This window comes from Echinops telfairi, unplaced genomic scaffold (genome assembly GCF_000313985.2).
Source record: "Echinops telfairi isolate 266 unplaced genomic scaffold, ASM31398v2 ScPeMD7_2565;HRSCAF=3150, whole genome shotgun sequence".
Classification (NCBI taxonomy): domain Eukaryota; kingdom Metazoa; phylum Chordata; class Mammalia; order Afrosoricida; family Tenrecidae; genus Echinops; species Echinops telfairi.
Window position 1 is genome coordinate 11,228,044 of NW_022106463.1, and position 12,262 is coordinate 11,240,305.

The 12,262-nt window shown below is 49.6% G+C and overlaps 1 protein-coding gene across 1 annotated transcript in view; it reads left to right on the forward strand.

Annotated features, from left to right (window-relative positions):
* The window catches only part of NBEA (neurobeachin), a 465,975-nt gene that overhangs the window by 171,246 nt on the left and 282,467 nt on the right, over positions 1-12,262 (forward strand). The window contains exon 31 of the mRNA XM_045294000.1: positions 4,725-5,177. Coding sequence (XP_045149935.1) covers positions 4,725-5,177 — 453 coding nt within the window. The remainder of the gene's footprint in view (positions 1-4,724; positions 5,178-12,262) is intronic.

Here is a 12,262-nt window from a genome sequence, read left to right on the forward strand (position 1 = left end):
TTGTGGTTACAAGTTGTGTTGTGACCCTCTTGGTTGTCAGTTCAAAATGACCAGTTGCTCTTCTGAGACAAAGATGGAGCTCTTGTAAACAGTAACCCTCTCAGAAACCCACAGAGGCATCACTGTGAGTCAGCACTGACTCAGTGGCAGTGGGTTTTGAGTCTGTCCTTCGTGTAGTGTATCCTTTAGTCATGCCATTGCATGCCAGGCATTAGGTAATGTCCATACATTCAGGGTACAAACAAACAGGCAAGCAGACCAATACGCTTCCGAATATAAACATTGCAAATAATTACTCTTTGGCTACATGCAACGAACTGTTAACGATTTCAGTCTTTCTACCAAAGGTTTTCTCTTCTTCAGAGTCAAGGTTAATTTTTATGTGACTTAATTTGGCAGTTTGGATTTGATAGCTGTAAGTATGCAAATTAGTTATGCACCTCTTTTTATTTTCTAGTTTAAATAATTAACTTTGGGGATTTCATTGGCTCAGCATCGTTCATTGATAGGCAGACCTTCAACTGTGGTGCTGTTTGCAGTGGCACACTAACCGGTGTGTCTTCCATACACAACCAGGGTCTATATGTTATTCCTTCTTCAAATCTTTTGGAAAATCGCTGTTTAAAAGGTAAGACATATTGAAACATTTCACAAATCACTGTGAAACAAGATTTGAGGGGAGAGGAGTGTGACAAATGGAGGTCACCATGGAGACATCGTATCATTTGCTGAACTTAACCCGTATTTCCCCCAAAATGCATTTGAGGAACTCATTACATTCAGTGAAAGGCAGCAAGGAGGAGAGGCATCTGGCACCCAGCTGCCGGCTCCTGACGCAGCCTCGCCCCGCTGGCCATGCTGATGGGCCACTGCGCAGACACCCAGGACCATGGCTCAAAAGCTGCAGTGGCGGTGGCTCTGGTGTCGTCATTCCCAGTGACTGGACACAGCCTGATAGTCTCAACTACTACAGTGTTCGCACCAGGATTCCCAGGGAGGACGCTTTCCCAGACAAAAATGCAGGCCCACCCCCAGAGCACACTCTGGAAACGCTGTGGACAGACGCATAATGGGAAGTCTCTGCATAGCGGCCGCTTTATTTGTGGTTGCCATCAAGAAAAGCATCTCCTTCAACGTATTTTCACGTCTGCCAGATGAACACGGGACGTGATTCTCAAGGACACTGATGTGATCAGATTTGTTAGGGAAATAGCCCAGCCACACTCTTCCTTGTTGAAGCCTCTCTCTGCCAGCTACGGTAGAACTGCAGTGAAGGTGGTGTTCTATGATGTGCCAATATTATGAACAGGCTCACACTGACCGAGCAAGATTCTATTTTCATAATGTTTTTACTACATGGGGGCTCATATAGATTTATATACAGATTCACAAAGATCCACACTAGGGTTCCCACAGAGCTATATAGGGACTCACGTGAGTCTGTATAGGGATTCTTAAAGATTTATATACAGACCCATGTCGGTCCACATGAGGAGTCCCATGGGGTCCTGTATATAGGGATTCTTATAGATTTATATACAAGTTTGTATAGATTTATATGCAAGTTCGTATAGGGACCCATGTAGATCTATATAGGGATTCTTATAGATTTATAGAGAGAGTAATATAGGTCTCAATAGGGACTCACATGGCACTATTTAGGGATTCTTACACATGAGATATAGATACACATGAGAATTCGCATAGGTCTATATAGGAACACACACACGTGTGTGTGTATATATATATATCCATATATATATCCTTATAGATCCACATAAATCTATCTGGGGACTCCAGGTAGAGAGTTAACATTTGCTAGATTTCAATGTCCACGGAGAGCCCACTAGTTGAGCAGATGAGCAAAATAATATTCAATCAATGATAAGCCTTTAAATGTGGTAGTTTGTGTGATGATCCTGTCAAAAGGTCCTTATTTTTCTCAGATACTTTGTGCACTCGGAAAACGATTTCATCTCAGCCACATAAGGTGAGCAGTGTAAGTAATTGAGCAGCCCTACCTATAAAGCACACACCATAAAGGCGACCCTTGCCATCACAGAGAAGCCGGATCTGGGAATCAGCCCAGTGCACAGCCCACGCTCCCTGCTCTGAGGTGCTTGTCACCCTGACGATGTGGTTTTCTTGTTGCTGCAGTGGTCCCGCCTTTGTGTCCTCTGCCCTATTGTCAGTCATCACCGCTTGTCAGGAAGCCCCTCCTGACTGTCCGTTGTCTTGTCATCTCTCACGCATCACCAGTCCGTGCACGTGTGCCCTGTACACTCGCTGGTCTCCTAGTGGGAATGGCAGTTTTGCCATCCTTCTCCCGTGAACTTCCAGGGTCTGCCTCCACTTTTCTGCACCCACAGAGACAGACAAGGTTCGGCAGCCCAGGGTGCGGCCTCAAATGCGTGCCCTCTGCTCCCAGCCGAGCTGCTATCCCGCTCTCCCAGGCTGCTTTCTCCCTGCTTAGCTGCTGGTCAGTGTTTTGACACCCCCCCCCCCTCCATTAAACTGTATATTTCAGAGGCATCTTCATTCTCCCCGCCTTTCCACCCCCACACCTATTATTCTAATTTAAATCTCCATCTTGTGGAGATTTAATCTTTCCAAGCTGTTGTCTTTAGCCCTTAACCTTCTCTTTCTCTGGTGCTTTGTCATAGGCAGTTCAAAGGCTTCTCAATCTTGGGATCAGCACCGAGTAAGTCTACTCAGCTTGTCCCAATCACTCAGTCGGGCTCAAGTCTTAATAACACCTTGCCCCCACCGATCTTCTCCCCTCCCAGCTCTGATATCCTGGACCACACAGACAGACAGACAAAGGATCCAAGCCCCATGAGCTGGAGGAAGACTCCACTGTGCCACACAAGTGAGGGAGATGTGTGCTTCTTAGTAAGTCTAGATGAATAGGGGATTTGGGAAAGATAGACTAATAGAAAGAAGAGATGTCTGCCTAAATTCATGGCTGGATTTAGTGCAAGTTTTCTCCATAAGAAAAGGGGCAGCAGAAGAAAGCAATTTGCTTTCTTTTGACAACTTGACAGCATTATTCTGAAGTTAATCTAGAGAAACGTAATGAATTTACATCCTCACTAATTGTGAAACCATGACATTAATCGGTTTTCAGGAAATTAGCAAACTTTCCAATAGCTAGGGCCCAAAAAGCTGATCCCCACCGGGAAGCAGTCCCTTCATATTCGGTTTAAGTTTTCAGCATGTACCAATTTTCAACCAATTGCAAATGGCACCCCGCCTCGCCCCCACCCCTCCAACAACAGTGTGCCCACAACAGCCTTTCTCTGTGTCTCTTAGCAATTTCACACAAGCTTTTGAGAGCTGAAATTAGGGTGGCCATGCCCCCGCCTGGCCCCCCTGATTTCCTGCAAAATTGATAAGGATGAGAATTTTCAGACAAACATGCAAAGCACACAGGGCGGTTTCCCAGAAATTATAGATCTTAAACTTTGGAAGACATCTTTCAAGTGATGTAGTCTACTGTGTCTGTTCCACGAGGGAGTATATGTACCCCAAAGCTGGAGTGGCAGCAACAAATAACATGCATTAATGGATGTGGCGCAGGTGGTGCGCGTGACACACACGTGTCGTCCCTTCATAGCCCTGTTTTGTTCTTCACCTGGCGCCGTCGAGTTGCACGCTCTTGTTCTTCCCCTTGTTCTCCCCAGGAGAAGCCACCTGCCGTCAGGTGAGTGCTCTCAAGTCATCTCCCAGAACTAGATAACATCTTTTCCCATGGCCACTGTCATTATCTTGACCTTTGTATAATGAGATTTGCCATGAATTTATTAGTTTTTTAGCTATGTTAATTGGCAGTATTGGTGTGCTGTGTGTACATATGTAGTAAGTGTTTGAAACGTATATATATACCTAGTTTTGTTCTCACACGTGGGAGTAAATTTCTCCTCCCATCCACCAGCTGGAGAGACTGTTGTTTGCTCTGTCCTCAGAGGCTCCACCTTGGGAGCTAGCAGATCCTGTGACGGGCTCTGCAGTTTGCTGTCAGCCTCAGGATGGTCCGTATTCTGTGTGTGTAATTTCAAGTGACTTAGTCCAGTGCTGTAGCTCTTTCGATCTCACACACCTGTTTGTGATGGGCTGGTGAAGTTTACTGTGAGGAGCAGGTACCAGGGAAGTCCACCCAATGAATGCCCCCAACAGTGACAGCACAAAGGAGAAGTTTCTAGAGAGATTGCCCTCAGCTGCTCTCAAGAAGGGGCAGGAGACGGTTCCTGAGGCTTTGCAGGCTCGCTTTTCAGGACACACCTCTGGGGTATACTTAGGAGACGAGTCAGGAGTCCTAGCACTACAATGGGTACAGGTTGAAAACCATTAGCTGCTCTGAGGAAGAAAGAAGGGGCTTTCTACTCCTGTAAAGAGTTTCGGTCTTGGAAACTCATAGGGTCAGTTCCACCTTGTTCTATAGGGTCACCGTGAGTCGGCATCGACTCAGTGGCAGTGTGCTTGGTTTGGGTTTGAGGATATGGGATGCTGACAACAGCCTTGGGTGGGCGGTCAATTGTCAGCACGGGCATTGCTGTGCAGCTGCAGTCTCCTTACTCAGTCAGATGAGAATCAGCAGTGAGTAATACAGGGTTTTCACTTGGAAGTTTTTTGTTTGTTTCTCTGCTTGCATTGTCCTGTTTGTTTGTTTTTTTCATTCTTACTCATTTGTTGTCACTTTTATTTTTTTTCTGTTTTTATTCCAGATCCACCAGCAACATTTCCAGACGCCCTCAAGGAGAGAGAGCCGCTGGCCCCGGGCGAGGAGGTCCCTCTGGAGAGTGCGATTCCTCACACGGACTCGGGTATCGGCGAGGAGCCTGTGGCCAGTGTCCTGAATGGTGTGGAGCTGGAGCCTAGCGCAGGCCCTGACGCCATGAGCGAGCTGCTGTCCACGCTGTCATCTGAGGTGAAGAAGTCCCAGGAGAGCCTGGCAGAGGCCCCCGGAGAGGTGTTGAAGCCAGCGCCGCCCGTCCCCAGCATCAGCCAGACCAAAGGCATCAACGTCAAGGAGATCCTCAAGAGCCTGGTGGCCGCCCCCATGGAGCTGGCCGAGTGCGGCCCAGAGCCCGTGCCCTACCCCGACCCATCACTCAAGAGGGAGGCGCAGGCCATCCTCCCCATGCAGTTCCATTCCTTCGACAGGTGCGTGCGGCCTAGCCTCCAGGGGCTGTCCCTGGAGGACTGAGCGTGGCTGTTCACACCCACACGCTAGCAAGCAAGCCCTGCGGATCTCAGGGAGCGAGCAGGCAGTCTGTTCCTGTAAAGACTGACTGTCCCAGAAGTCCTAGGGAACAGATAGCCTCTGTGCGGAAGGGCCACCATGAGTTGGAACCACTGATTGGAGGCCTTGACACTTGGCTCTGGTTTTTACGATTCCAGAGCCTCCCCCTGTGGTCGGCACTGTTCTCATGAGTGGCTGTGGGCCCGCCGGGGCCCCCTACAGACCCCTAGGTGGCGGGCCTGCTGACTGATGGCACTGTCAGCAGTAGCCGCGATGCACCTTCAAGAAGGAGCTGAAGCACGTTGACCCGGGATGGGAAAAGCTGCTCCCCGTTTTTATGCCCTGCCCCCAATGACAGCACAGCAGATGGGCTCCCCGTTTTCAGGGGAGAAAACAGGCCAAATCCCTCCCACGTCTCTGCTCGGATAGAAGTCAGGAGCACCAGGAGCATAGTAGTTAAGTGTTGGGCTGCTAACTGCAAGATTAGCAGTTCAAAACTACCAGCTGCTCCACAGGAGAAAGATGTGGCTTCCTATTCCCATTAAGAGCGACAATCTCGGGATCCCACAGGGGCAGTTCTGCCCTGTCCTGTAAGGTCGCTGTGAGTCGACATTGACTCCCTGACAGTGCGTATAGAAGTCAGTAATAGTGATTGGAGTTAAGTATCTTATTCTGAAGACTAGGACTCAGATTTGAGATTTAAATGTTAGTTTGTGAGAAAGATGGCATGTTTCTAGGCCCCCTTCCCTGTGGGCTTCTTTGAAAGTAACGTTTGCTAAAGGAACCCCAGGGCTCCCAGTTCATGTCTGCTCAGACTCATCGACCACGTAGACGCCAGCCCTGACTCCGTAGGGCTTTGCCTGGCTGTCGTGAGTGATGATTTTACAGACTCCACACCTGAGCTCCGGCTTGATGGCAGTGCTTGGTTTGGGGCTTCCTGCTCTGACTTTGCCAAACCGCTTTGTCCAGAACAGAGACGTGGCTTTTCAGGACTTGGGAGTGAGGGGTGACAGTGAAGCCATTTCAATGACTGAGTGGCCCTTTCATTTCCCAGTCAGTATCCAGTGGGTGTTTCTGATAAATGCACTGCAAACACCCTAGGGGACAGAGACAGACAGTCCCCATCTCCTCAGGCCTATTCCCAAACTCCTTGTATATTTGGTTAGTGTTCCCAAGATGTGTGTGCTTGTGTGCATGTGTTTGAATGTGCTTGCATACAAGGACCAACATTTTCATATATGCGTACAGCATTGCCCACGTAAATGGCACAGTGATATCACATAGGGTCTCTCACTGCTTTAATTTCCAACTTCACTAAGTGTTTACGTGTTTACATTGTGTAAAGCTTCCAGAGTGACAGCCTTGTGTCACAGAAGAGAGATGCACGGCCGTGTTTGTGTGGATTCGGGTCATCTTAGAAAGCTGTCCCTCTCCGTTACAGAAAGGAAGACAGCCACAGAGGGGGGCGCCGTAGCAATAGTCAGACTGTATTACGCTTTTGAGACTGGTGCTTTTCAACAAACAACACTCCCCACCCCTCACCCCCACACCTAGGAGCATCTGCACAGAACCAGGCATGCGTGGCTGTGAAGTGCAAGGTACCAAGCCCGTGGGCCACCCCCAGTCTGTTCGGGAAGGGGTCTGGGGTGCAGCTAATGTATGCAGCAGCTCGAGGGCTATCAAATGTAAATGATGAGGTGGTCTTGATGAAGGGGGGATTGAGGTCTCAGGGGCGCCAATGACGGATTAGACAGAAGCGGCCCAGCACCGCCCGTAACTCAAGTCTGTCGTCCTCACCACTCAAAGCCCTAATGGGAGGTGGCAGTCTGAAATGAGTTGCCACGGCAAAGAGTATTATTTTTGAAATGCTTTCACACAGCTCGCCAGCCCCGCATACAGCTTAGTTTCATGCTTTAATGTCATCAGGAGGCACAAATTGCTGTGTCTAATTGTTTGCCACCTGCCAGCAAAATGAGCTGCCAGCCGCCAGCCGGGCCTGACCGCCTGTCAGCCCAGGGCTGGTGGATTGGTAGCTTCAAACGTAGGTCCCTCTAGACCGGGCGCCGAGCAGCCGGGCCACACTGCAGCCAGTGGTGGCTCCAGTATGTCGCCACCATTTGCCTTCTCTGCTCAGAAGTGGAAGCCACTGCCCAAGGGGTCTGAAGCCCATTATGACAGGTGTGGTGGCATCAGCCCAGAGCCCAGGCCACCGTCACCCGAGGCCTCGGGATGATGCAGTTTGCATTGCGAGCTGTAGCTGGAAAATTGATGCACTGACTTGCTCATTTCCTCACAACTAAGTCTGGAGCCCTCCTGCTCTTCCTGGGGAATCCCCCTGGCAGCCAACCTTGGGGGGTTGGAGGGCATACCCGCAAAGGTGCCCTCCATGTATTGGTTACCCTCATTCTGGGGTGTGCACCTTAGAGACAGCCCTAAACCACTGCTGTCACTTGAGCCTGCTCTGGGGCTTCTGCTGGGGTAGCCCACCCAGCTCAGGGCCCGTCACTTCAGCAAATTGACACATCCAAGCTTGGGAATGTGTGGATTTGACCAAAATCAGCTTCATTTCCATAGTAACCCTTTCACCAGATTGGGTTGTGATGGCTTACCTCAGTGTCTCCCTATGCAGAAAACACCCCAGCCCTCTGTGCAGAATTAAACCCACAAATTTCCATCACACCGGGGAGGGGGTGGGGGAACTAGCCAAGCACAGAAAATGCCATGAGCCTCTTGTGCTGTCCTGTGGTTCAGAGACACGTTCTCCGTGTGAATGTGGTTGTCTCGTCATTGTCAGTAGGCACCTGGAGTCAGCTCCCACTCATAGCGACTTGAGTCCCACAGAAGGAACTACCTCCCGAAATAAAATCAGAAAGCTCTGACATTAAACACCCCGCCCCAATGCCCTTTCACTGTGTGGCGAAGACCAAATGAACAAGCAGAAACTTTAGGTTTTGTTTCCTAGCAATCTCATTCTAGAATCGGCAGACCAAATAGCAATGTTCCACAGCAATGCCCTCTCGTGGACACATTGGCAGGACCCTTTCTTACTCTTTTTTAAGAAATAGTTTTATTGATAGAAAATTTCCATATCATGCATTTCTATAGTTCAGTCGACTTTTTAAAGGAGGAGTTGGATGTACATCACAATCAGTTCTAATACACCCTCCTGCATTCGTTATTTGCTCCCCGTTTCCCGCCCCCCCACCCCATCCCGGATAGGCCATTTCGTCAGTTACTGTCTCTATGCACCCATTCCTGTGCTTCATAAACTGGGAAACCTAACAGAGACTCTGCAGATGGATTTTGGGCTCCTCCTATCCTCCAAAGCCTTCTGAAAATTGGGTGTTCACAACTCAAGCTCTGATACTTTCCCCTCTTGTAGTTGGATTCGCTTGTGGATCATCTTTGGACCCCACAGGCTGGTGTGCTTCTTCCGTGTGCACTTAGTTGGTGCTCTACTTTGCTGGCCACTGGTTTGGATGCAGCGTCGGCTTCTCTTCATGTTTGTGGCTGTCGCTCTCAGATTGAGGTCACGATCATTCCCTGAGACTGGAACTGGAACCATTTGGGTGCACTTGCCCTTGTGTGAGAACCAGTGCACATCTGTGACTTAGCACTGTCTTCTTTACCTGAGTCTGGACCAGAGGTAGTTGGGGGGCTGGGGGGCTTCTTGGTGACTCACTGTTTGGGAGGAACTTGTGTTTTCAGTCTATGGTGCTGCTTTTCAGCCTGCCATTCTCCATGCTGCCTCTCTGCCGTGCCCATCTGTGGGCTCCATAGGCTCGGGCAAACCCACCCTCCCCGCCCCCAACCTGTCAGACACTTGCTCTGAGCTTTCAAGTGTCAGCTTAACGTTTCATCTACTTACTTACCAGTGGTTCATTCTCGGGGTGGGAATATACTTCTGGAAAAGATCTTTCCTGTAAATAACAATGTAGGACAGGACTAAACCGGTCGCTCGATTGTCTTCATCGTGGTCCCCTCAGGAACAGGCTCACCCTGGGTGTTTTCTCTCTGTGTCCATGTGTTTCTCGCACTAAGCAGGGTCTCCTCTGAGGTTGGAAATTCATGTTGAGGATTCAGAAACTGTTGGATAAGGGAATCCTCCGAAGTACTTGACACTTTATTTTTTATCATTTTATTGGGAGTTCTTACAGACCCAACATTTCCTAGCTTAATGACATCAAGCAGTACTGTACAATTGCTACCACAGTCCGTTTCAAAACAATTCCTTGTACTCCTTGCTATCAGCTCACCTTTATCCCCTCCCTCCCTAACACCCCCAACCCTGTTTATTTGTTTGTTTGTTTGTTTTTGCTACATCTTACACCAGCCACTATCTCCTTTCATATACAATTTTGTTGTTCACTCCCCTTGAGTGGGGTTACACAGTCATCCATGCTATCAGCTCCCTGCCCCCCTCCCTCTTTCCATACCTTCAGGGCTGTAAATCAAATGGCTGGGGTTAGAAGGGGATGTGAGGGCGGGCAGTGTGATTGCCTCGCTGCCCTACACTGAGGCTGTCCTTGGAAAGTGCCTCAGCTCTGTATCCACAGCCAAGAGAAGATGAACTCTGCTCCAGGTCCTCAGTCTCTCCCCAGCTTCCGCCGGATCCCGGCTGGCTCCGGATCTCCAGCCTGCTCATGGGTCTCCAGTTAGCAGCCACGCTTCCCGACTTTCAGATCTTCAGATGCGCGCTGCCTGCTTGCTTGTATCCAGCAGTGTGAGCGCACTGACCCTCGCCTCATACTTTCCTACTTCGATAGACAACAGACCCTGCTTGTCACTGAGCCCCATGTGCAGAGACGGCCCGCAGGTGCCCTGGGCTCCACAGGAGCCCCTGGACACTTTAACATGATGAGTCAGTTCCAGTCAGAAGGGGAGCATTTCCTCAAAGAACAAGTTCAGAAGTGTTCAGAGAGAAGGAGACGGAAAACTAAAGATCTCAGAAAAGCCGACACATTCACCAGTTTATACACACACAGTTCGGTGACACACGGTAGCCATTGTCAGCCTCCTTGTCCCCTGCCTCCTCCACCGCCCTCTCAGTGGGCAGAAGCCCACTGCCACTCAAGCAAGCCTTCCATCAAACCTTCTGAGTTGCTGTGTCTCCTGATCCCAAAGAGGCACAGTGCTCAGAACAGACATGTTTCACGAACAGCTCAATATTCCTTTGGTTTTAAAAAGACTTTGGGGGATATTTTTGGCTTAATGTTTAAAGGGCACCTTAGGGCAGTAGTTTCAGGGGTGTATCTCACCTCCGTATCTCCATAAAGTCTAGAGTCCATGGGAATTCAAAATTCTGTTCTTGTCTCCCTTTTGATCAGAGCATTTCGGCAGTGGTAGCTGGGCATGGCTAGTTCTTCTGCACTCCCGCAAGAGGAGGCAGTTAGCCCACATGCCACACCCTCCTGCTCCCGGCCCTCCCTCTTCCTGGCTGTGCCTTTGAAGGCCACTGCCACATCTAACACGCAGTTGCCACTTGTCATTTCTGTGCATGCAGGCCTCTTGCTCCTTCTCTTGGCCTGACCTTTCACCTCCTTCAGTGTTTCTTCAGACGCCACTTTACAGAGTCTCCTCCTGCCCCGAGACGTCCCTGTCCCTCCCCCAGGCTTTGTGTTCTGCTAGTTCCCTCCGGGTATGTGGGTTTCCTCCTTTCTGCTTTTATTTCCAGTCTCTCCTTACTAGGAAGTAAGCTCCACAAGGGCAGGGCGTTTCATCCATTTTGTGCACTGCCCTACAAGGGCTCTCAGGAAGTTCCCAAGCCCCTCTGTATCTCTAGACCTTACAATCATCCACTAGCTGATGCTCAAACGAATTTGCCAAACGAGCCAGTCTCCGGCTGTGAACTAGATAGACCTCTAGCTCTAAGAAAGATGAAGTAAGGTCGATCGGCGGTGGCAGAATCACCACCTGCCAAGAGTTGTGGGCAGGGCAGTTTGCTGTCCAGAGAATGGGTAGCTAAGTGGGGGGGAAAATCCGATGACCTCATCATCTTGCTAGATAAAGAGGCAGGTGGGTCATCTCACACTGGCTTAGAAATTGGGCGAGCAGTTCTGCTGATAAACCTAAAGAAATGAATCATCTATCCCCCTCCTCCTTTTGGTTTTTATAGAGGCCATTATAACCAGATACATTATATCCTGTTGGCAGAGATTTCAGTGTAGATAATGGTAAGAGTTATTAAAACTGATCAGGCCTTCCTTTCATAATTGAGGGTTATTTTGTGTACAGTCTTCTTGACACTACATCCCCAGTGACAGCGAAATAAGTGGCATAAAACCAGCTGTCACTGAGTCGACCTTCACGCATGGCTGTACCGCCTGCAACAGGTGGGAGCACTGCCGGTCCTGTGCCATCCTCACAGCTGTTCTGGTGTTTGAGCCACCGTGCCAGTCCATCTTTCTGAGGGTCTTCCTCTTTTTCACTTCCCCCTACTTCAGCACGCATGATGTCCTTATCCAGGGAATGCTCTCCAGCGAAGCAGGGGACATCAGACCCCTTGCTGTTGCGTGGACCTCGCGCATGGTGCCCCACGTGCTCCACAGGAGCTCTGATGGCTGGGTTCTCAGAAATGAACTGCTAGGCCTCTCTGTTCAGAAGTATCTCTGGGTGAATTCGAATCCCCGGTGTCTGAGTGAATTCAAATCCAATGGTTCTTGGCGGCATTGGTCATGCTGTTCTCCTAGTGAGGAAACCAGCATTGATGATGGCACCCCCTGAGCCTGATCCCCTTCTCAGGTCTTGCTCTTCTTACTCCACCCCGGGATCCTCTCCACACTCACCCCCATCTCAACACGGTGACTGAAGCCGAGATGAGAAAGAACTGCTCTAGGGCTCACACACAGCACGCTGGGTCCCCTGCTGATGCTAATGTGGTAAGAGAGTTGAGAGCTCAGAGTTGAGTCTAACAAAATTTATTCCATCCACCAAGAAAGAAGAAGGCAATATCCAGATGGAGATGATGGAGAAAGCTCTGTGTGTGTGTGTGTGTGTGTGTGTGTGTGTGTGTGTGTGTGT